Source organism: Zophobas morio, unplaced genomic scaffold, assembly GCF_036711695.1.
Source record: "Zophobas morio isolate AGI-343-1 ecotype UQ-CSIRO unplaced genomic scaffold, CSIRO_AGI_Zmor_V1 ptg000022l, whole genome shotgun sequence".
NCBI lineage: Eukaryota > Metazoa > Arthropoda > Insecta > Coleoptera > Tenebrionidae > Zophobas > Zophobas morio.
Window position 1 is genome coordinate 9161841 of NW_026972127.1, and position 26612 is coordinate 9188452.

Here is a 26612-nt window from a genome sequence, read left to right on the forward strand (position 1 = left end):
TGACATCGAGCATAAAGCCAGTCCAACTGCGGACACGATCGTGGTGCGACTTGAAACCAGTGAAATATATATTTACATTTCGATTTGGAACTAAAGAAGTGAAAAACGACTTCTATTAAGCCATCACTGTAGATAGATAAAATCCCCATCAACAGTTACTAATTATTTTACAAGTAGCCAGAAAAAAAAAGTTGCCTCGGTGGGAATCTAACCCCACGCCTCCCGCTTGCCGCGCAGGTATCCTGACCACTAGACACAGTTTGATTCATAATAATTTGATTTATAGTGGATTTGTAATGAATCAATGAATAGATCATAAAAAAAAATGTTCCACCCTCAATAACACTATTCATTAATAAATAGTGTTTTTACATTAATTTCACAGACCCCTTTTTCTTTGAAAATCGTTAGCTACATGAGTTTGTATTACTATACCTTAAAAAATAGGACAGAATCCTTCAAATATCTGCTTTTTAAATCTGCCTTTAAAATTAGGGTAAAATCTTTGAAAAATGTAAATTTTTAAATATACCTTAAAAACAAGGTAAAACGCTTAAAGAAACAAAGTGTTGTGAAGGCGCCTAACAGGAAAAAAGTTTTTAATACGGCAAAATCCTTAAAATGTTGCTTTTTAGATATATCTTTGAAAACAGGGCTGTACAAACTTCTAAACAGAGTAAAATCTTTGAAAAATGTTAATTTTAAAAAGGCCGTTAAAAGCAGGGGTAAAATGGTTAAAAAACAAAGTATTCTGTGTTCTGAAAGGTACTAGTAAAAATAGGCTCATTTCATAACCTGTTTGGATGAAACCGTATTCATTTTTGTGCTGAAGTGGCCCAACAAAAAAACAGGGTAGGTTCCTTAAAATTTTAACTTTTTTAAAGGTACTTTGAAAAACGGGATAGATTCCATAAAATTTTAACTTTTTAAAAAGACCATTAAAAACATGGTAGATTTCATTAAATTTGAGTTTTAAAAACGAGTAGTTTAAAACAGGGTGAAGTCCTTAAAAAAGTGTTGTTTTCTGAAGGGGACTTACTAGTAGTGTAATTTATTTTTCTGTTTTTGATAATTATTGAAATATCGAAGAACGCCAGCTCGCCTTGTATATATTTACTTTTCAAAATTTGGAAATTATATCTTTAAAATTTATTTTAGTTTTAGATTGGTATGACCGAAAATTTAAAATTTTTTAGATCAACGTAATAGAACAAACTGAATGGAAAAATACAAGAAAAAGTACAGTTTAAACAGTTATCCGACTAATCAGCAGCTATACTTACTGCTACCCCCTAAAGGGATGGGAAAACTGAAGATGAATCTTATCTGAGTAAATCAAAAGCGTCTTGCTATTTGTGATTCTCCGAACACATTGCGTAAATGGGCAAGTATTTAAGAACGTCAATACGTGGAGTTGGTAAATAAAAAAGATGTTGAGACCTAGCAGAAGGTCTAGGTACACCAAAGTAAAGTTGACCCAGAATCGATGGACAGTCGATATCATTCCGAATGATTTTCTTAGGGAAGAAAAGTCTCGCTTTCAAGTCAACAAAATTAAATCTTTGTAAAAGATCCGAATGGGGTGTCCCTCTCACAGGATACTTAGCATCAACATTCAACGCCAAAAATTTTAGAAAACGTCTCTGGATTTTTTCGAGAGCTAAAGTGTGGGTTAGAGCAGAAGGGACCCACACGATGCTTGCATATCCCAACTCGGTCCTTACGAAAGCAAAGTATAAGGTTTTGAGAGTCTCTATGTTCTTGAAGCAACCACTCGACCGAATAATAAAACCAAGACACTTTAAAACTTCCGAAGCTAGGTTGTCAATATGATCTGCGAATGTTAATTTGTAGTCAAAAGTAATCCCTAGGACTCAACTCTTGACAACGACGAGGAGTTAATTGTGTAATCGTACATTATTCTATGATCTTTGTTCGTCATTGATATGATACGACATTTGTCAAAGTTTACTGGCAAGTAGTTCGATGTACTCCAAGTAAGGAAGTTAGATTATATTAGAAAGTTCTTAATCTTGATAATAACATCAATAAACATTACGAAGAGAAACGGACCCAAGACTTAACCTTGAGGAACACCCGAATAAACGAGGAATTTACCAGATTCAAATCCATGGTATGTAACGCCCTGAAATATAGGCGACAAATACAATTTAACTAATTTTAGTAAGTGAAGAGATAAACCGTAATTATGAAGCTTCATCCGTAGAATATCATGGTTAAGCTTGTCAAAAGCTTTGGAAAAATTAGTGAAGATTTCGTCAACTTGTTCCTTACCGTCGAAATTATTCGAAACATATTGAGTGAAACAACATAAATTTGTTACCGTAGAACGACCACTAGGAGGCCTATGACTTACAACCGACTCGGGCGACGACCTCAAATAAAGTAACAGAGCAAAAACAATTCACAAGAAGTTCGAATATACCGATCGATAAAATTATAATCAATCCACGCAGATCAATAAAAAATCAATCCCTGTAGGTTGGTCAAACAAACTCACCACCCCTCACGGGGGTCTGAAGCTCTACCATGCACTAGAGGAGCCTAGAGTTCGAAATTAAATCAGACGAAAAACACCAAAAAACTAGGAAAACACAGGAGCACTCAACACTTCGACACGACGGCACCAAAAAAAAACTGATAACTAACATTGACAAAAAATGATCAAAATTTGGAAACATTATGACCATACTTTTACATGCACAGGCAGGAATTTAGAATGTCTTCTCTATTATCCATTCACGATCTTTATATACTTAGTAAAATACGCTTTGATATTTTTTCTTTAAGTTGGATAAACTGATTTGATGATTTAGTTTTTTGTCTGTCAGTAGTCTGATTGACATTTGCTTTGAGCTGGATTGCCACTTTTCTACTTCATTTATTAGATCAGAATTATTATAGACGAAATTTTTTAATCAATCAAACAAATGTTTTAATTTTGTCAGCATAGATAATTTGTCATTGTGACAGATTCACAAATCATTGCGACATTATTTAAAAAGAAAATGCCTAAAATAGTTTTACTGCAACAAAAAATTGCAATAAATAGATGTTTTTTGCAGTTTCGAAAAGTCAGGCCCGATCTTTCTTTCGAAGATGTAACTATGAGGGTCTCGAACATATTTTCTGTAATGTAAAAATACGCTGTAAAATATTTTTTAATTTTTTTTCTCATAGGTGGGAACATCAACTGTGGCGAAAATTTTATCAACAGGAGACCAAAATTTAAAAACATCACTATCTGGCAAACGAAAACCAACGGATTTATTTACAAATTATATGTTTCGGAAAGAACTGCAACGACAAATTAGGCAACTTAGTGAAAAAAACGAATGTTTCGCTGTAGATACTCTTTTGGCATATTCTAGGGAACAGTTGGAATTTAAAGCAGGGCGAACCACATTATACAAAATTTCTAAGTCAATGGGTTATAAACACATGGAAGTAAATGGTCGCAAAATTCTATGTGAACAAAAACATGTCGTTGAAGCCAAAATTACTTTTTTGAGAACATATTTACAGATTCTAAATTCTTGTGAAAATTTGATTTTCGTGTATTTGGATGAAACATGGATCTATCAAAATGGTTCGTCCATTCGTCGCTGGGTGCACAATACTGATCTAAAAAGCAATGCCACCAAAAGTAAAAGTGAAGGATCAAGGTTTATTCTCCACGGGGGTTGTTCAACGGGGTTCTTGGATGGTTGTAACAATTTTTTAAATACAAAAAATAACGATAGAGACTATCATAAAACGATGGACGGGAAAATTTTTCAAAATTGGGTGGTTAATCAGCTCATTCCTGCTTTGGCAAAGTTGAACCAAAAATGTGTTGTGGTTTTAAACAATGCACCGTATCATTCGGTTCAGATGGATAAACCACCCACTTTTTCTAGTAAAAAATGTGAAATGGCTCTTTAAATATAGTGTTGAATTTGACAAAACATTTTCGAAGAAACACTTGTGGGATTTAATTAAACCCTGCAGAAACAATAGAAAAAAAAAAGATATTTGGTAGACGTGACATTAAGAGAAAGTGGCCATGAAGTTCTTAGATTACCTCCGTACCATTGTCAATAAGTATAATCCAATTGAAATGGCGTGGGGATTTTTTAAGAACTATTACAACAAGCATATAAATTCATAACCTTGATTAAAAAATAGGATGGAGAATTTATGGCTTGAGGCGCTTTCTAAATGTACTCCAAGCATATGGCAAAAATTTTTGTAAACATTGTGAAAAACTTATTTTGGCAGATTGGGAAAAAAATATGGGAAATCTTTCGTACAAATCTATACCTCCTTTCATTATTTCGCTGGGTGAATCTGATTCAGAATCTGAATGTGAAAATGACGGTGATGATACAGATTTTCATAGCGAAATAATGGAAATGGAATGAATTGTAGCTTGTAGGGGGGTGATATTTTTACGCATCTTTCGTTCTAATTTTACCAAGGAAGTATGTGAAAAACTACCTCACGTACAACAAAATAAGTATAATATTAGTTAGATCATCCGCGTTGTTACTTTTCACCAAATTTTAAGCTTTTTCATTTTTTTTTGTAACTCTTCATGGACCTGGAGAAGGCGTATAGTAACGTTCTTATTAATAAGCGTTTGGAAGTACTTAGCAAAAGCAAATAAAGAGCACTTACGTAAGCACTCGTAATAGGTATATAGATAAATCATTCAATTTAAGGCCGAAAAAATGATTAATAAGAGCTAAACCCATCAAAGCCCTAAAGCAAGGTTCTTGTCTTTTACTAACTCTTTTAGTAATCTTAGAAAAGTGAAAAGAGAAATTGGAAGATATGGAAATTCACAAAGGTCGAAATTTCCATTTCTAAGAAGAGTGGACGAGCAGAGCGACTGATGATTGAGAATTAAAGATGAGATGCTAAATGTGGCATGCGACAATAGTCGTATGTTGAACCCCCATTCATATAAAAACAATGTTTAGATGAAATTTTAGTGTTTGTTCCTTACATATGACATAAACACACAAAAAGCCGAATAACTGTTTTAAATAGCATAAAGTTTTATGCTTTCTAAGAAATGAATACCGTTAACTTGGTCATTGCTACTGAAAACTGAAAGTATCGGCAACAATGTTTATATTTCTGGCATATTTTTTAACCTTTAATTTAATAAAACATAACCTAACGAAAAAAGTTCATAATCTTTATCGGTCAACGTCGAGTATATGTGCACCTGGTACTTGTGATGAGACGTTTTTGGACAAAAAGAGTGCGAACTTTTGTAGCTTTTTGATAAGTATATTGTTGACTAATGCAGAAAGAGCAATAAATACACGATTAAATCAAGCCATGGATTTTTGAAAATTTGTCTTTGATAGGATTTTCGTTTTATCAGATTACCGTCAATTTGAAACTTTAAGTATAAAATACAACTATCAAAGACAAACGGTCCAAAATCCGTGGCTACCTTTGATCGTATTTTTAATTGATCTCTCGGTATATAACGTTGTACTACTTGAAATTACGTCGCCTAATCCGTCAGAGGTGAAGAATGAGTTAAATAAATATCAGTATTTAAGGAATACAATTGTTGGATGTATGATTATTATTCATACATACGTACCGAAAAAGATTGATATAAATGAAACACAAACATGTGCTGTGTAACACTGTATTTACTTGTTGTTAACGGTTCGGAGTCTATGTACAAAGTTGTTAAAATCGGAAACGATACATTGCAGGTAGAAGAGAAAGTTGGGGACGCTTGTTGACAAGGGTTGCGGTTGGTAAGTAAAACCGAAACCCGAACATGGTCCGGCGCCTTGAAAGAACTAACTTTCAACATGACAAAGTATAACAATTGCAAATATGAAATACATAATATGTGTCTACATGACAGGTGCATACATTGACAATGAAATAGAGTACAGAACACATAGAAAAAAAGGGGTAAATTTAGACACTGCACATTTGTTTATGTCGGAAGCACACACAGCTTAGTCACTTGCAGGTTAATCACATCATGCGCGGTTCTCGCTGTCACTACGCGAATGGGGCCATGTAGACCGGGATGAACAGTAATAACGCGTCCCAGTGGTCCATATAAGCGGAGGTGTGTGGTCTTCCTTAACGACCACCAAATCGTCCACCTTATGCTGTTGCGGCTGGCCTTGGTCCATTTTGGGCGATGATGAAGTTGACCCATATGTTCTGCTGTCCACCGTTTCCAAAATTGCTGCTGAGTGCGGCTGAATTGTTGCCACCTGGAGAGCCGGTTCGTTGAGACCGTGGTGACGTTATCCGCTGGAATAACAGTTAGAGGGGTTCCAACGAGGAAGTGACCGGGAATTAAAGGAGTCAGGTCATTTGGATCTTTGGACATGGCGGTTAACGGGTACGAATTCAAACACGTTTCGACTTGTATTTGCAACGTCTGCATTTCTTGCAAATTATATAAAAATATACCAGTAACGCGCTTCAACTGACTTTTCGTAGATTTGACCATTGCTTCCCCGATAGTCCCCATATGTGGCGCGGAAGGCGGAATGAAATGAAAATTGATGTGGTTAGTTGTCAAATCATTCAGCAAATTTGTATTTGAAGCCCGTTTGGCTAAAGTGACACGTGCTTGGTAAAGCACGGGATCATCCCACCACAAAGTTTTTTCGTATCGTCTGTCTTCGAGATGAATTAAAATTTGATGATACATGTTACAAATGTCCGCAGTAAAAGCGACCTCATGCGTCCTAGATCGAATTATTGCATCGGAAATGTCGTTTTGTACTTTTGACCCTGTACTGAGACAAGCATTTATGCTTTTTCCGACTGATGGTTTAACTGACCCATCAAACACTACGCAAATCTTTTCAGTGACCCCGTCAGTTTTGGAAACCGCATGATGAGGCAAAAAATGATGGGGTTTACTTTCGATTTTTTGCTCTGTAAATGAACCTAGTAAAAGCATATGATCTAAATTAATGTCTTCTTTTATAAAATTATGATAGTTGATTTCTAACATAATATTTTTTGCGAACTTAAGTTCCGATGAGTACAATCGTTGAAGCGCGATTTCTTTCGAATCCCTCAAGATTGGGAAACACTTGCTAAATGTTAATCTGACTTGAAATCGTCCGTTGGATAATTGAGTGGCATTGTTAATAAAATAGTTCTCATGTTGTGTTTCAGGAGCTGTGAGCGACTTATCATCGTTTGAATGGGAGGGTTGGTCACTATGTAAAAGTGTATTATGTTTCAATTGGCATAATTTACATGCCATAGATTTACAGCTATCGGACGTATGCGATGGTTTGAGACAATTTTGACATAATTTCAACCTATCTACCTGACACCTTCTTTCCGAAACACTGAGTTTTAAAAAGGTAACACAGTTGAAAATTAAATGAGATTTTTTACAAAAATAACAAGTGGATTGTGTACTATTGCGATTTACTGCCGCTGTAAATGTAGACACCTTTTGTGTTTTAAGTGTATTATAAAAAGGTAGCCATTCAGTATAAATTCCGCTAAACGGTTTAATAACAATCGGGAGCGACTGCACCGATGGTGACGGTGTGCTCGTAGGTGCGTTACCTTGCGGTGCAGGTGAAGATGTGTTAACGCGTTTTTGTTCAATAGCATCTTCGACATCTGCACATAAATCGTAATACGCGTTTTCAAAATAAAGTCTTGTGGTAGCTTGTTCTAAATCGGGGGTGGCGTCATCAAGAGCTTCAATCTGAGAATGGATTTTGTCAAACTGAGCCTTAATACGTACAAAATCGCGCAATCTTACTCTTAGTCGAGAAGCGGATGTACTTAGATTGTTTGTTTCAAACCACAACTTGAAACGCGATATTTCGTCGTGAATGCGATCTCTTTTTAAGAATAAAATTTGTAAATTTCCTGCATCCTCTGGTGTAGGATTTGAGTCCGAAAATGTTTCGGCATTGTCGTCACCTTCCGCGCCTGCCATGTGTGGAGCATCGAAAGTTTGCGAACGCGTCATAACCATTTGAAAAACCGCTTAGTTGAAATACGTAAAACTGGTACAGTTCGGGCAAGGTAAATGGTACTTGCCAATGAAATTTAAATAAAATGACGTGCAATTACGGTCGAATGCGTGCTTGACCGGAAATAGATAAAGAAAAGGAATAGTTGGAACCCACTCACCGCAATAAGGCCCTCTGGCACCTGGGACGGCTAGACTGATTCGCTGCTCTCCTGTCCGGTTGGGAATTTCCAATGGCTGGATCCCGTCTCCCGATGCAGGCGTCGAAAATTGCCAAAACCGTAATAAGATCACCTGGAGCCTGGGTGAATTGACTGGATGGGCTGAATTCGCTGCTCTCCTGCTCGGTAGGGAACTCCGATGGCCGGTAGGTCACGTCTCCCGATACAGGCGTCGAAAATTACCAAAAACGTGATAAGGTCACTTGGAACCTTGGATGAAACGACTGGATGGGCTGGATTCGCTGCTCTCCTGTCCGGTAGGGAACTCCGATGGCCGGTAGATCACGTCTCCCGATACAGGCGTCGAAAAATGGCACCACCGCGTTTTATTGTTGAATTAACAGCACTGGATCACACATGTGGAGAGATTCGACTCGAAGGACCAATGTTGGATGTATGATTGTTATTCATACATACGTACCGAAAAAGATTGATATAAATGAAACACAAACATGTGCTGTGTAACACTGTATTTACTTGTTGTTGACAGTTCGGAGTCTATGTACAAAGTTGTTAAAATCGGAAGCGATACATTGCAGGTAGAAGAGAAAGTTGGGGACGCTTGTTGACAAGGGTTGCGGTTGGTAGGTAAAACCGAAACCCGAACAACAATATTTTAAGCCGTAGTGGAACACGTGGTTAATATGTTGCCAATATAAAAGCTCACAGCTATCCTTTTAATCCTGAAATACATTTAATTTCTTTGAGTGCTCTCCTTCTGATAATTGCCTCACCACTTTTGTCTTTTTTTTTTGTTTTGTTTTAGACGAACCTGAGTTTTGACCATTGATCAAACAAGAAAACAACAAATCCTTTTTTTAAATATTTAGTTAATAAAAAATTCAAAGTCGGATTAAGCACACATCTTCCACCTTTTGATAAAAACATTTCTCAAAATAAAAAATCGCAAAGTTCTACGTTCTACCGTCAATAACTACTTCTAAAATACACTAAAATGTCATCCACCCTACCGTAGGATATCGAACTGTTTTGGAAGCAGGAAAGGAAGGCGCTCTGTTCGCCGCCTTATTGGCAGCTAATCCGGACTCCGTTTTAAACCACGGGAAATTTAATATTCCTACTTCACTGTCATTGAACGTTGCATACAACAGGTGAGTTCCGTCGTACGAACTCCATAAAGCTTTCGGATTCTTCAGAACATCCTCTGAAAAAAGAGCACGAAGGATGAGCTTCATTAACCCGACGAAGCGGCGATTAATTAAAGCAGCGAAAGGAATCACTCATACTTTACCTTGATAGAGCCAATCTGGAATTCCATTATAGATCACTTCAGGACGCCCCGAAAACGTAAGCCTCGTGTCTGTCTCATCCGTTGGTGACTGGCGGAGATATATGTCGTTATTATACACCATTAGGAGAGAATTATTTGTGTTTCCCAACCAGCTAACGTACTGTAACGTTTCGGGCCGTGCCTTCGAGGACATTTCTAATCGAACTGGAATGTGATGACTGCAGAAGAGAAATCAATTTCAGTTCGAAGTCAAGCGAATGGCGAAATGAAACGCTGCTGATCCGCGAAACGGACCAGATTTAACACTGATTAGCATTTTGCTGCTGGTGATAGTTTTCGAAGGAGAATGTTGATCATCAAACTGGGGACCAGCGGATTTTTATGATAATTTTTAGAACAAAAGCTGATCTAAAGAGAATGCTGTGTCTGTACTATAATGAGAGTTTTCAACGCTATGTTATATCTTACAACTATCTATAACTTTTGTTTAATATCTTCTGAATCACTAGATACGGACATATTTGAATCTCCTCTAAAACAATTTTATTGTGTTTTGAAACTTTCAGTGAAATACAATATGCGTTCTTATGGTATTGGGTAAATAAATATAAATTTTATTGGGACTTGAGTAATGGCCCGCATTAAAAATAACGATAGGCTATTAAATCACTAGTTAAGTGGTATTTAAGCGCATGCATTTGAAATAAAATTCACTGAACAGCTTCTTGAAATGACTTTATCAACTTAAGGGTGTGGGGACAAAAAATCTGCACGAATTTCAAACTAGAATAACTGTATTATAAAAGCAGGTATTAATAACGTGATCAACAACATTTATAAAAACAACTTTAAAGAACACAATCTGTACCATATCTACTTGCTTTAAGAATTTTTGTTTTAACACGGCGCATTAAATTTGTAAAAGCCGTTATTTTTGTTTGCCGTATTTTCAGCAGTATACGCTTCTTTAATTCTGCATGTGTCGAGGCTTCCCATCCATTTTCGTACACATTCCTCTTTAGGTTTCTCCAAAAACGTTCAATTGGGCGTAGTTGAGGTACGTTGGGAACATTTTTGTCCTTAGGGATAAAAGGAATGTTTAACTCATTATATGCAGCAACAACGTTAGCTGCGTAATGAGCTGTTGCCATGTCTGGCCAAAATACAAAATTGCCATCCGAATGCTTTTCTCTTATAAAGCGGACAAGTCGAGACCTAATGCACTGTTTTTCATAAATATCTGCATTAACAGAATTTCCAGATGGGCAAATAAACGCAGTAGAATGTCCACGTGAAGAAATGGCCAACCAGACCAACAACTTGGACTGAAATTTTTTATGACGTTTGAATTTCACTTTATCATCTACTTCTTCTCCTTCCTTGCAATAGAAATGTTTATTGTTAGCAGTATCGCTACCATCAAAAGTGAAGTAGGATTCGTCATCGATGATTATTTCAGTTCCATTTGAGGGGGAAAAAGCGGATTCAGAAAGATGCCTTAATTTTCGTTTCTGTTCCAACTTTTGTTTTTCTGAATATTTGGGGGCGGATTTTCGTGTTGCAAGTTTGACATTATTCTCCTTTAATATGTTGCTAACATACTTTTTGTCAATTTTAAATTTCCGTCCAATCTTTCTTAGTGAAACACCAAGTTTACCGTGACTTTGATTGACTAAGGCTTCTCTCTTCTTCTGGGACATTTTTCTTGCTGGTCTTCCGCTTCCTACTTGTCTTTCTACCGAATTCCCATTCTCTACTCTTCTGCAAATACTATAAGTTGTCTTTTTTGATATCCCCATTTGGAAGAAGTGATTAAGGGTGAATGACTTTTTTAAATGCATATGCCTTCTATAAAATTCGGCAATCACAGATCGGCGATCATTTTCATTTAAGTGTTCCATTATTACAAAAAATATTGAAACTTTCAAGAGGAACTAGGCATAACAATTTTTAACAACTGTAAAAAAATGTTATAACGTCAACCGTCATTTTTCTCAAAGCTAACTCGATTTTCGGTGAATTAAAATTTGTGCAGATTTTTTGTCCCCACACCCTTATATCAGAGTATGTCTAGTACTGCATCAGATGTCCGATTATGTACACTGTTCTAGAAAGTATAAGGATGTTAAGAACGTAAAAATAAGGCTGATTGAAGATCTTAAGGTTGCGCTTGAAATTTTAGATTCAGTCAGACAGACGGACGGAAACGGAAAATTTCCGTTTTCTGATTTTACGAGCTATGTAACTCCAAGAACACTTGAAACTTTCGAGTAATCAGTCTGTTTGTACATTCGGAGAGTATCAGAGCAAATTATTTCTGTTGACACACGGAAACGGGCAACCTGCATTATCGTACAAGTTATGAAAGGACGAGGAAACTTGAAATGAAACATTCACAGACTGATACTATAATAGTTCTTTCTTTGACTAACGTGTAGGAAGCAATAAATCGATTCGTGTTTTGTTAGATGTCCTGATGAGTACGAAATTGTAAAATATAAAAAAATATTAATGAAACAAGATTTTTTCGATAAAAGTTTGATTTGTTTGATTTTGAGATAAATTATAAAATTTGTTAGTCGAAGCTTAATTGTGCTTAGGACAAGATTAAATTACGAAAATAAAGGTGAATGCTTAGAATTATGTCAAAGAAAAGTAAATTTCGAAAAAAAAAATGTTTTCCCTTAATTCTAAATAAATTGAAAACACTCTCTAGTACCTTCTAAGATGAGACTGATTTTGGCAAATGACATACCTTGTAAGAAAATACAGGGTGGGTGGGCGGGGCTAGTAATTGATAAGATGAGAGTGATTTTGGCACTTTTGACATGTTCGACCACTTTTCAACTATTTTCGAAAATTTTTTTGTGTTTTTTTTATTCTCTATCTTTTTTCGATGTTCCATATTTTATACATTTTTTTTTCAATTTTTTAAATTTTCAAATTTTAGATTTTTTTCATTTTTATGATCTTGCCCTCTATTTTCTTAGAGGGTATGTTATTTGCCAAAATCAGTCTTATCTTACAAAGTACTTGCCCCGCCCACCCGCCCTCTCTTTTCTTAGAGGATATGTTATTTGCCACAGTCAGTCTTATCTTACCCAATACTAGCTAAGGTAAGACAGATTTTGGCAGATGACATTCTATAAGAAAATAATGGGCGGGAGGGCGGGGCTAGTACTTGCTAAGGTAAGACTGATTTTGGCAAATGACGTCCCTTGTAAGAAAATACAGGGTGGGTGGGCGGGGCTAATAATTGATAAGATAAGACTGATTTTGGCACTTTTGATATGTGCTGCATTTTTTTTTACTTTTTTTAGAGATAAGTAGAAAATTCAGAATCAATACTGAAATTTTCTTAGCATCTTTCATAATTAAAGTACTCTCTACTTTAATTATGAAAGATGGTAACAAGCTTTCACTATTCATCTCCTGCAAAGATTTGATGACGTCATCTCTAATTCTTGTAAAATTAATCTCACTTGAAACTTATTGTAAAACAATTATATTTTTTTACTCAAAATTTGCAAATAATGTCAAAAATTATCTATCGAGTAAAAATTAATAATTAGTAATTATTTAGATTCGTAATGCAATGAATTTTTATTTCCCCATCGAATGCTAAGGAAGTATTGTAATAGGGTCTACCCGGCAAATGACTACTTTCATGGTTTGCCGGCATTTCATGAGCCCCCCTACAGTAAGAGAAAAATTGTTTGTCTTCCATTTCCATGTATTTGTCATCTGTCTGTCGTCTGTCAAATATTCTGGAAGACGTGTAGTTCACGAGAAAACAATTACATGTCACTTTTGGAGACGATCAAGTTTAACAATGTTTGTATTTTTACAGCTTTCCAAATGAATTCCAATTTAGGGGACTTTAGAATTTTGTCAATAATAAAAGTTTACAAAATTTTAATTTCAATATTATTTGGGATAATTAATTTTGCTTTGTTCATAAATTGTACGTCATTTGAACTTGGAACTTTATGAATTTTGGTAAATTTTGTAAACTTTTTAAGGATTTCTGAAGTTCTAGATTTTCGATGACCCAAAAAATTTAAGCTGAGGAAAAATAGTTTAAAATTGAAAAGCTTTGTCAGATTTTTCGCATTTTAACTTTTTTGCTATCGTCGTCTGTCTGTACTGTCTTCGTCTGTCTTGTCGTCTGTCTTTCATCTGTCTGTCTGTTCGTCGTCTGTTCGTGGTGTGTCCGTTGCCTGTTCGTCGTCTGTCCTTCGTCTATCCGCTGTCTGTCTGTCGTCTGGCCGTCTCCATGTCTGTCTGTCTGTCTGTCTGTCTGTCGTCTGTCGTCTGTCTGTATGACTGTTTGTTTGCCGTTTGTCGATTTTTAGTAAACCACCGGACGATGGTTGTCAAATTTTAGACGTATGTTCGGAATATCATATACTTAGATGGTAAAATGCTAACCAAGAGATGTTTAATCATCCCTACCAATAATTTCATGACGTCACCTCAAGATTTTGCAGAGTAAATGCTGTTTAAATTTTATAAATAACCTACTCCTGTACTTGTCGTTTATGTAAGATTTTTGGCATTTTAACTTTTTACTATCGTCGTCTGTCTGTGGTGTCTTTGTCTGTCTGTCGTCTGCCTGTGTCTCTAGCGTCTGTCTGTCTGTCGTCTGTCTGTCGTCTGTCCGTCATCTGTCCGTTATCTGTCCATCTGTCTGTCTGTAGTGTGTCTATCTGTCGCCTCTCTGTCTGTATGTCTGTGATTTACTGATTTTTAGTAAACCACCGGACAATAGTCGTCAAATTTTAGACGTATGTTAGATGGTAAAATACTAACCAAGGTATATTTAATCACCCTCACGTCCCTCACCTAGAATTTATGACTTCACTTCAAAATTTTGCAGAGTACATTCTCTTTAACTTTTATAAATAACTTACTCCAGGATTTGTGGTTTATGAATCTGCCTTGATTTCTTTCTTAACTGTTCAGATTTTGACGGATAAATACAGAATTCGGAATGAAAACGAATCACATTGATTACGAATATTCATCTCCTGCAAAAATTATCCGGTGAAGGACTACTTTTCCAATCCCTACAGTTAGAAAAAAAATGTCTTGCATTTCTATCTGTTTGTGATCTGTCTGTCGTCTGTAAAAAATCTGGATATCGTGTGGTTAACAAGAAAACAATTAGATGCCACTTTTGGACGCGAAGTTTTAATAAAATTTAACAATGTTTGTATTTTTTTAGCTTTCCAGTTTAGAAGATTTTAGAATTTTGTCAGTAACAAAATTTTGCAAAATTTTAGTTTCAACATTAGTAGGGATACGTAATTTTCCCTTGCTCATAAATTGTACGTCATTTGAAATTGGAACTATATAAATTTTGGTAAATTTCACACAATTTTTAAGGATTTTTGAAGTGATCGATTTTCGATGGCCTAAAAAATTTAAGTTGAGGACACAATATTTTGAAAATGGAAGGTTTTTTTAGATTTTTGGCATATTAACTTTTTGCTGTCGTCGTCTATCTGTGGTGTCTGTCGTCTGTCTGTGGTATCTATCGTTTGTCGGTCATCTGTCTGTATGTCTGTCTGTCGATCTGTCTGTCTGTCGGTCTGTCTGTCTGTCGTTTGTCTGTCTGTCGTTTGTCGGTCTGGTGTCTATTTGTCTGTCTGTCGTTGGTCTGTCTGTCGTCTGTCTGTTGTCTGTCTCTCGTCTGTCTGTCGTCTGTCTGTTGTCTGTCTGTCTTCTGTCAGTCATCTGTCTGTATATCTGTCTGTTTGTCGTTTATCGATTTTTAATAAACCACCGGATGATAGTCGTCAAATTTTTTAATAAAATTTAAGAATATTTGAATTTTTTTTACCTTCCAATTTAGGGGACTTTAGAATTTTGTCATTAATAAAATTTGGCAAAATTTAGTTTCAACATTAGTTGGAATATGTGATTTTGCTTTGTTCATAAATTGTGCGCCATTTGAAATTACAATTTTATGAATTTTGGTAAATTATATAGAATTTTTAAGGATTTTTGAAATGCCCGATTTTCGATGCCCTAAAAAAATAAGTTGAGGAGAAAATATTTTGAAAATGAAAAGTTTTGTCAAATTTTGTTTTGTGATGTTTGTCGTCTGTCTGTGGTGTCTGTCGTTTGTCGGTCATTTGTCTGCATGTCTGTCTGTCGTCTGTCTGTCGTCTGTCTGTCGTCTGTCTGTCGTCTGTCTGTCGTCTGTCTGTCGTCTGTCTGTCGTCTGTCTGTCGTCTGTCTGTCGTCTGTCTGTCGTCTGTCTCTCGTCTGTCTCTCGTCTGTCTCTCGTCTGTCTGTCGTCTGTCTGTCGTCTGTCTGTCGTCTGTCTGTCGTCTGTCTGTCGTCTGTCTGTCGTCTGTCTGTCGTCTGTCTGTCGTCTGTCTCTCGTCTGTCTCTCGTCTGTCTGTCGTCTGTCTGTCGTCTGTCTGTCGTCTGTCTGTCGTCTGTCTGTCGTCTGTCTGTCGTCTGTCTGTCGTCTGTCTGTCGTCTGTCTGTCGTCTGTCTGTCGTCTGTCTGTCGTCTGTCTGTCGTCTGTCTGTCGTCTGTCTGTCGTCTGTCTGTCGTCTGTCTGTCATCTTTCTGTCGTCTGTCTCTCGTTTGTCTGTCGTCTGTCTATCGTCTGTCTGTCGTCTGTCTGTCCTCTGTCTGTCGTCTCTCCATCATCGGCCTGTCCTCTGTCTGTCGTCTGTTTATCATCTGTCTGCTGGTCGTCTGTCTTTTGTTTATCTGTCTGTTGTATGTCAGCCATCTGTCTGTATGCCTGTCTGTCTGTTTGTAGTTTATCGATTTTTAATAAACCACCGGACGATGGTTCTCAAATTTTAGACGTACGTTAGGAATATCATATAGATGGTAAAACGCTAACCAAGATATGTTTAATCACCACCACCAATAATTTCATGACGTCACCTCAAAATTTTGCAGAGGAAATTCTCTTTAAATTTGATAAATAACTTACTCCTGTATTTGTGGTTTATTAATCTGCCTTGATTTCTTTCTTAATAATTTAGATTTTGACCGATAAATGGAGAATTCAAAATCAAAATGGATCACGTTGATTACGAAAGATGTTAACAAAATTTGATGACGTAATTTCTAATTCTTGTAAAATTAATCCGACTTGAAAGTTATTGTAAAACAATTTTATATTTTTGTACTCAAAATTTGCAAATTATATCAAAAATTATTTCTCGCGTATTTCTAAAATTTCATATTATATGTAATAATATGACTTCCAACACGTCAGTAACGTAATAGGATCTACCCAGCGAATGACTACTTTCATGGTTTCCCGACATTTTATGGCCCTTACAATAAGCAAAAAATTGTCTTTTTCTCTGTGATTGAAAGAAAAATGAAAAATTTTGTCAGATTTCTGGCATTTAAACTTTTTGTCGCCGTCTATCTGTGATGTTTGTCGTCTGCCTGGAGTGTCTGTCGTTTGTCTGTCGCCTGTCTGTCGTCCGTATGACATCTGTCTGTCTGTGTGTTTATCTGTCATGATTTTTCAACTTTTAGTGAAAGACCGGACGATGGTTATTAAATTTAGACGTATGTTAGGAAGTTCATAAAATGGTGGAACGTTAATCAAGAGTGCTTTAATCATCCTCACCAACAATTTCATGACGTCATTTCAAAATTTTACAGTGTAAATGCTGTTTAAATTATAAATAACTTACTCCTGTATTTGTGGTTTATGAATCTGCCTTGATTTCTGTCTTAATCATTTAGATGTTCACTAAAAAACTAAATGTATAATAACCTTTTATCCTAATATAGAAGAAACGCAACAGAGTTCGTTAGAGCTAATAGAACGAAGGTCCCGAGTTCAAGCCTATTGCGGGTTCGATTCCCTCATGGGCCTCATGGGAATGCTTTTATTTTTTTATAATTTACTCAAGAAACTGCGTACCGCACTTCTCTAAAATCTCAGCGAAACAATGATTTATATTAATTTTAGACATTTAAATAAAATTTCTTTATTCCTTTATTGAGAAAATCAGTGTTTCAGTTTGCTACAATTGTTTCTCGAGGGTTTGATTTGATTGAATTATTGACAGTTTGTTTGGTACTTTTATCCACCCAAAAATTTATTAAATCCAAGTATTATTTTTACAAATGAATGACTAACGTTATTTAATTAAAATTAGTGAAAAAAGTGATGTATAAAACAATTGATTAAACTTTGTTTAAGATCATGGAAAAATAGTAGTGTTTGAATAAGTGTTACATTGTAGATTGCTTTATAAATATAAACACTAAACTCTAAAGTGCATGTAACTTCCATTTTACTTGAGAGACAAAAGAAATTAATTGAAAACAAGTTCCTTCTAAAACTAGGTTATATCTAATTCAGGAAAAATTAAAATACTACGATATGATACGATGCTAAGATGCGTTATTAGTTTGACGAAATTTAGATTGTAACCATGCAAATTTTGACGGACCTGAAACCGTGATAAAGGTACCGGGGACAGGGGTTAATCCGTGACAGCCGCGCAGACACGACACCGGAGACTGAATTTTGGAGTTTTAAGAAAAAGACAGCTGAAGAGATTGTTTATTTTTTTTTGAGTCAAAAGTACAAGTGCAAGTGCCACGACCACGCGTCGCCGCCTCCCCAGGATCTGAAGCAGTGCTGTGAAGTGAGGAGCCGCCACCAGGGAAACTGTTTATTTTTAACCTGAACCGGAGTAGTACTTATTTCTATCGCGGCCGTTCACGAAACCTCTGGAGATCCGTTTCTCCAGTCTAAAGTTGTTTAGACAAAATTTCGCACCCTTCTGAAGCACAGTCGAACAAATCCAGCTTCTCCAAAAAATTATAAAATTTGATTTTGGATAATTTTTAACGATAACCCTCTACGTTACAGAAAGATAGGTAATGCACACTAAAACTTAGGACACATTCATAAACTACAAGTACAGGGAAAAATATAAATGGTACTTATTATGAAAAATAATTTTGAATTTGTAGGGAATTACGTTTGTCAAGAAAATATTAATGTTAATTTAAGAGTTGTTTTCAAAATTTCTCGTTAAATTAAAAAATCAATATTGATCATAGATAATAATCTGCTTCGTTTAGTAGTATCACCAGTTTCATTACCCATAATTAAATTACATTTCTGCCTTTCCAGGCTTAAAGTAAGTAAGAAGGAAATTAGCTGAACCCCATTAACATGTTTATTTTACTGAAAACTTGTAAACTGCAGGCTCATAATCTTTATTATCTCTTATCCATTCGTCCTTTAATCACGCACTTTTTATGCACTTCCGTTATGTGCTTTGTAATTGCTACATGTCTTTGCGTGTTCGGAAAAACTTCGGAAGTCCTAGCCGAGATCGCGAATTGATTAGCTGTTTGCGAAAAATAATCTACTCGAGGCAATACCGGCTTTAGAAATATACCCCACAGCTGGCGCAGCTCAAAGTAACGAATGGACACAAAGAAAAAACGCATGGGGGAATGTATAGAAGAACACTTTTTGTCCAGAAAGATATATTGGGCTTTTCTCATTAAATCCACGAACGATAAGCAGTATTACGGACCCGTTAAAAATCCTCAGTCGTCTCTGCATTACCCGAAAAAAATCAAAACATAAAATAAGCTTCCGAATGAAGGGCGTGTAAAAAGTTAGCGCTATAATTTTCGCCTAAATTTAACCCAAGACACTATTGCTGAATTATAGAGCGTATCAGCACGCAACTGAAGCGTAGATAATTAAATTCTAGTTCCTGGTGTGTAAATGAATTCAGTGTGAGGCAGCAGAACTCATAGATCGACATTACCATTTTGAACGTCTACGTTGCGGCGTAACTGCCGTCGTGTTCCAATAAACCCTACCTAACGTATTACTCAGCCTGTTGAAACATAAGTGGTGTGGAATATTTACTTATGTAATTATAGAGGGTGCGGCGGCGTGTGTAAATCGGTGGCATGCTGCTCCCACAAAAACAGAAAAATTACCATTTGTTTACAGATTGTCGTGGATATATTTTTCTTCCGGAAATACAAAAAATCTTACGGAACGACGACGACGTAGTTTTTACTCGTAACCAGCTCACAATCCATTTTTTTTACTTCCGCAGTTATTTGACGAATGGCTATTTCATGCTTTGTGCTCGTTTTACGAAAATGTTGGGCTCCCGTTTCCGTCTGTCTGTCCTTTGTCTGTCTTCTGGCTATTGCATGTTCGACCAACAATTTGTTAATCGTCCTACATAAATTTCGTCGACGAATGTATTTTTATATTTGTGGTTTATTAATCTGCCTTCGTTTTTATGTTAAGAAGGTAAAGGATACAATTTTGTGCAACTCTGGCTCCCTCTAAACGGTATAAAACTTATTTCCACTAGAATCTACCAGCTAGAATAACAAACTATGAACGACACACTCGGAAAAGCATTATATTAACATATGAAAGCATAACATAATGTCTACGAACCCTTTGCTTTGATGTCTCATGTATGAGATTGCAGTGTATTCAGAGTTATGGAGCAAATTTAAACACGCAATTTAAGGAAAACATGTTAAACATTAAAAACTAAAAGAATACAGTCTGGCGTTCCTGAAAAAACTATGTTACTATATTTGTACAATACAGCCAAGATCTCAGGACAAATTTTTTAATAAGCATCTAGTAGATAATTTGTTCAGATGGTGTCATGAGCTTTCCGTCAGGGATGAGATATATTCTAGACTTTTTTACAATAATTCGAGTGCATACGGCATTTTATATGTATGTAGTTTCCCGATCTAAAGAAACATTTGAAAAACTATCTGGAAGTTGAAGGTAAGCGAAGAAAAATGTTGCTGCCCCGGTGGGAATCGAACCCAACGTTTCCCACTTGTCGGGCGGGTTCTTTGACCACTAGACCACGAGGCCGCTTATCTTTTTCCGCTTACCGACGTGTTATTGTACCGCCACAAAGTTATTGTTGGTCATTGCTAAATATCATTGGAGAAAGTTTTGTAAATGTAATGAGGAGTACATCTGGAAGCAACATGTAAACAAAGCAAGTGCAGTCATCAACAAATCTAATAATCGTAACAGACCGAATTTAATTTTCACTGAGCTCGCTGATTGAGTTACAAACTGTAGTAATAATTTCTACAAGTTCTCTTCTTGATTGCTCAAAACCAGCTGTTCTTTATTCCTCTGTGGAATCCCTAAAGTATCTCAAAATAAAATATTCACCCATTCACTTTGGTTTATGTGTCCGAAACCATGGCATATTTAAGCCCCACGAGTGCAAAGCGTTGCATTGTTTCTGTGCAAAATGTCAGTTCTGGCGAGGAAACCTCCCTGCACTAGAGAATGCACGCGATTTCCCTTTGTCATTAATTAAGCAGATAAGTATTACCTGTCGTCTACAGAAGCAATGCCTGCGATATTTTAGCAAGTTATAGGGATTTAGCTCGCATTCAAAGTGAAATTTATTGTTAGAAGGAACTAACAGCGGATTAATTGATTTAGAAACAGTCCAAGAAGTATTTTCTGTTGAAACTGAAGTGGATTAATTAAAAGCTTGAAAGTTTGAAGGTCATGGATATACAGTGGAAATATTCAGCTATTTGTTTCGCAAAGTGCCAAAACGTGGGGAGTTGGAGAGAGATTATTAAATTAGTGCAGTCGGGTTTAATGTAATTTTTTAATCAGCGCCGCGCGAAAATGGCGCGGTAAACGGCCGAGTACATAGTAAAAAATATTTTGTACGTTTAACTTACAAAGTATCCGGGCTAGCGCGGTGGTGGATAATTTTAAAACCTTTAGTTCAACCTTCGTTCTTGCATTTTTGAGATTCAATTAAGTCGTAAATCCTGTTAAAACTAAACTAGTTTAGTGTCATGGAACTGTCACTATGTATAAAAATTATAAATTGTTTTTCATGTTAAAACTATTTTCAATGTACGGAATCAGGTTAACAATTTTACTCGCTTTCTGTAAAATGTCATTTTTTGTGCTATCGATTTGAGACTACATAAGTGTCTCCATTTTGTTCTGTTCTTATTTTCGCGTTTCAAGTCCTCGACTCCAATTTCCAATTTCTCCTATGTGTTTTTCTCTTCTTCTCCTCCCAGTGATATCTTCTTTGAGAACTTGCTTCGTTGGTTTTTCTTCCAGTAGACTTAACACAAATCCCAACTATCTCATCTTTTGGACCCGTTCTACATTTGTAATTATTAGCTGGTCACCAAGCTGCATCAATTTTTGGTTTGTTCTTCTTACCCACTGGTTGCAAATCTTTCCACATTCATTAATTTTCTTAATATCCTCCTTTTCCAGATTTCAAGTATAACTTTCTCTGTTTTGTTGACTTTCCATGATCACTTATTCTTACTAAAATCTTCTTTGATCTTAATACATTCGGTATTGCTTCTATACCTTCTGTTCTTTAAGTAATTCTTTCGTCTATCGATGATGTTTTTTCGTAACCACTGTTTGCATTTGATATACCGATAATTCAGATTTTTCAGTTTGGTTCGATTCTCCTTTCAACCCCTATTCTTACTGTCCTCTTTAAGTTCTCTCTTATGTTTAATTATTCGTCCTTGATAATAAGTCCGCTGACACAAATTTCTTTGCATAACGAACTTTCTTGACATATGACCGCTCTCTAATATTCTATAACCTGTTCCTATTTATTCAGGTCAGGTCAGGTCAGCTTAGGTTAGATTAGGTCAGGTCAGGTCAGGTCAGATTAAACAAAGAAGCCGAACAAGAATAAACCGAAAACAAAGTGCGACAGAAGAAGAATGTATGATACAAAATTACTTTACAAATAGGTTGCAATAAAATATGGTAACTGAGCACAGATGTCAGACGGAGTCCCTCAGGGTTCAGTCCTGGGTCCGACACTGTAGCACTCCTTTTACGGCCAAGTCCTCTATACAAAAGTACCAATAGAAACCCATCTAAAAACGTTCACGGACGACCTAGACCTGGTCGTGTTAGCATAAACCCCAAGAAATTAGAACGGAATTCATTGACAGCACTTAAATCGATAGAGAAAATGATGGAAACTATGAAACTAACGTTAGTCAAACCGAAAACAGAAATACTGCTGCTAGCACGGAGAATGAAACTGAAGGTTAATTAACACCAAACCCGGAAAAAACACCAATAAAAACCAATACGGGAAAAGAATATAGAAACCAAGCAAGACAGGAAATTTAACTAAATGGCAACTCGGGTGGTCGTAATATAAGGCATCTAGAAAGATATTTATAAAAGACGTTAGGGTATGGCACACCAGGAAAGGGGATGAGCTAGACATCTACCTAACCCAAGTAAAGACAGGACAAGAGCTCTTTGAGAAGTATTTGCATCGGATCGACAAGAGAGAGACAGAGGAATGTTGGTCCTGTAGAGAAGTGGATGACTCTATACATCACTTTAACTCATCGTAATTTTTTTCCGGTGATCCCAGAATACCAGTTTTTCTTCCTAGATCCTAAATTCTAAAAATATGGAACCTGACTGTAACCAGCCGGCATTTAGGCATCGTCCTTGGGGCCTATTGTGAATCCTCATGATTATTGAGGTGTCTTCCCATTCGTCTATTTGTCAAGCCATTCAACTTTTTCGATATACGAGAACAATACAGAATATGGATTTCCTGTAGCAAAAGTTCTCCAGATTCTTCTAGGTGGTTGAAATTTACTATCCTCTTTCTTTAGGACACTTAGTTGATGCGAAAATCCTTGAGAATATTATCTTCAACCTTACGGCCGAAGCTGTAGACGTTATCTCGTTGCAGAAGGATTTCCACGTTTCCCGTTTCCTCTTTCGTATTTCTTTCTTAAACTCTTTCCGGTGCTGTTTATAGGCTTCTCCATCTGCAGTTTTCTTAGTATTCCTTGATCGATTGAAAAGTCTCCTGAGCTCCAATTGAACTAGGCTGAGCTTTCAGTTTCATTACGACGAATATTTGCCCAGACCTACTTTCTTTAAGGGGCAACCTTTGTCAAAAGCTGACGATGGTCAAGATCTTCTCTATGTATTCTGTCGACTTCGTTTTCCTACTGCTTTCTATCTCTTTTTAGTAACTTTGCTTCTCCTCTCACCAAAATTCTCCCATTTTTCCTCAATATCTTCTCTACTCTCTGTTCTGATGTGCTCACATATTTTTTTTCTTCCAAATTTCTTCTTCTGTCATTAGAGAATTTTTCCACTGAACACCTTTTCCTCTTTTAGTGTTGTCCATTTATTTTTGATGGTGGTCTCCTTCTTCTAATTAATTTTTACTCTTACGGTCATTGTCCGCATCCACACCTCGATTATCCTTCACATCTACTACATTAACTGCGTTTACCTTCCATTACCATATGATCTACCTGATTCATCATTTTCCTATCTGGTGCCATCCATATCCCTTTGTGTATAGCTTTGAGTTGAAAATACGTTTTTACCACTCTTAACCCTTTTTCGACTGCGAATTCAATCAATTCTTTCTATTTTCATGACTTTCCTGATGTTTGCTATAATTTCCTACCATCTTTTCCCATTTTTGCTCCTTCTTCATAAGTTTCTCTTACCTTCTAGGTTGCTATGAGTACTTGCATCTGTTTTACCTGTCTCGTTTCGTTGATTTGTTCGTCAAATTGTCGTGTTTCTTCAAATTCTGTTGTCGACTTTTTCTTTCCTCCACTACTTACCTTCCTAATTTTGGATTGAGTTTTATTATTTGGCTTTTCTCGTGAACCATTTATTTGTCTTTGGTTCTTTGTTATCATTTGTTACGGTTAGTTTACCCAGTTTTTTGAATTATTTCTAGTGCTCAAACTTTTTGACCACAGGAATTAGTTGCCACTAGTTGTTCGCAATTCTTTTCTTCTTTTTTAACATTCCAATTTCGGCCTTCACCTCTACACTTTCCAAAGATCGTTTTGAGTTCTGTAGATTTATCTTTGAAACCTTTTCTTACCTCCAGAAACTAGTTTAGAGCTCCATCCATTTTGCCTGCTGTGGTAATTTTTGTCTTAAATTGTCTGTATTGATTATTATATTGCCCGAGAAGGAGGGCCTGGAAAAATTTAGACAGGTGTCTGAAAGGGCGAAATTTTACTTCATTTAAAAGTATATAAAATTTGGATTCGGACACCAGTGATATACCATGCCTACTAACGCCTCTGGAAAATTCCCGATTTCCAAATGGCCCCACTCTGCTCTACCCGTGATATCTTGTCTTTAAAGAATTGAAAGAAATTGTGTCTTTTATTTTAAGTAATCCGAAAAAATCTTGGGAATCCCTTGTGTTTTGTTTTTGAAGTTATTTTAAGGAATCTCGGGGACCCCTTATGTGTTTTGTTTTTGAAGTAATTTGAAAGAATCTCGAAATCCTGTGATCCCTGATGTCTTGTCTCTGAAGTAATTTGAAAGAATCTCGGGAACCCCTTATGTTGTGTTTTTGAAGTCGTTTAAACCAATCTCCGGAACCCGTTGTCTTGCTTTTAAAGTAATTTGAAAGAATCTCGGGGAGCAATTGTGTGTTGTTTTTGAAGTAATTTGAAAGAATTTCGGGAATCTTTCTATCTATTGTTTTTTGAAGCAATTTATTCGAATCTCAGGGGCTCCTTGAGTTTTGTTTTTGAAGTAGTTTGAAAGAATCTCTAAGTCCTGTGATCTGTGATGTCTTGTTCTTGAAATAATTTGAAAGAATCTCGGAGACCTCTTGTGTTGTGTTTTTGAAGTGGTTTGAAACAATCTTGAGGATACATTTTTTGCTTTTCAAGTAAATTGAAAGAATCTCGGGGACCCCTTTTATGTTGCTTTTGAAGTAGTTTGAACGAATCTCTCAGGCACCCCTTGTGTTTTGTTTTTGAAGTAGTTTGAAAGCGTCTCGAATTCCTGTGATAACTGTGATGTCTTGTCCTTGAAGTAATTTCAAAGAATCTCAATGATCTTTGCGTGAATTGTTTTTGAAGCAATGTATTAGTATCTCAGGGACCTCCTGTGTGTTTTTGTTTTTGAAGTAATTTGAAAGTATCTCTGGGACACCTTGTGTGTTGTTTTTGAAATAGTTTGAAAAAGTCTCGAAGTGCTATGATCTGTGATGTCTTGTGAATCTCGGGGATTCCCTATTGTTTTGTTTTTGAAGTAATTTGAAAGAATCTCGGAGATCCCTTGTGTTTCGTTTTTGAAGTAGTTTGAAAGAATCTCAAAGTCCCGTGATCCGTGATTTGAAATATTCTCAGGGATCTTTCTATGTATTACTTTCGAAGCAATTTATTACTTATTAGGATCTCGGGGACCCTTTGTGGGTTTGGTTTTTGAGGTAATTAGGAACATTCTCGGGACACTTGTATTGTTTTTAAAGTACTCCTAATTTGAAAGAATGTTGGATATCTTTATGTGTATTATTTTTGAGTCAATTTATTAGAATCTGGAGATTCTTTGTGTTTTGTTTTTGAGGCAGTTTGAAAGAATCTCGGGGATGTCTTTTGTTTTATTTTTTTTAAGTAGTTTGAAAGAATTTCGGGGCCCCCTTGTGTTGTGTTTTTGACGTTGTTTGAACCAATCTCAGTGACCCGTTGTCTTGTTTTTAAAGTAATTTGAAAAAATTTCTGGAATTCTTTGTCATGTTTTTGAAGTATTTTGAAAGAATCGCGGGGATCGGTTATGTGTTTTTAAAGTAATTTGAAAAAATCTCGGGGACCCCTTGTGTATTGTTTTTGAAGTAGTTTGAAGGAATCTCCAAGTCCTGTGATCTGTGATGTTTTGTCTTTGAAGTAGATAATTTCAAAGAATCTCAGCGACCTTTCTGTGTATTGTTTTTTTTTTCGCAATTTATTAGAATCTCGGGCACCCCCGTGTGTCTTATTTTTGAATTAATTTGAAAGAATCTCAGAGATCCCTCGTATTTTGTTTTTGCAGTAGTTTGAAATAATCTCAAAGTCCCGTGATCCGGCATTTGAAATATTCTCGGTGATTTTTTGTGTATTACTTTCGAAGAAATTTATTAGGATCTCTGGGACCCTTTGTGGGTTTGTTTTTTGAAGTAATTTGGAACATTCTCGGTTGATTTGTATTATTTTTAAGGTACTCCTAATTTGAAAGAATGTCGGATATTTTTATGTGTGTTATTTTTCAGGCAATTTATTAGAATCATGGAGATTC

At 36.1% G+C, this 26612-nt stretch overlaps 1 protein-coding gene across 3 annotated transcripts in view; it reads right to left on the reverse strand.

The window, feature by feature from the left end:
• The window catches only part of LOC135133533 (inactive dipeptidyl peptidase 10), a 274882-nt gene that overhangs the window by 31241 nt on the left and 217029 nt on the right, over positions 1–26612 (reverse strand). For all 3 annotated transcript variants that reach the window (XM_064061982.1, XM_064061981.1, XM_064061980.1), the window contains 2 exons: positions 9485–9702; positions 9204–9397 (listed from right to left, as the gene is read on the reverse strand). In XM_064061982.1, the coding sequence (XP_063918052.1) occupies positions 9204–9397; positions 9485–9702 (412 nt within the window). The remainder of the gene's footprint in view (positions 1–9203; positions 9398–9484; positions 9703–26612) is intronic.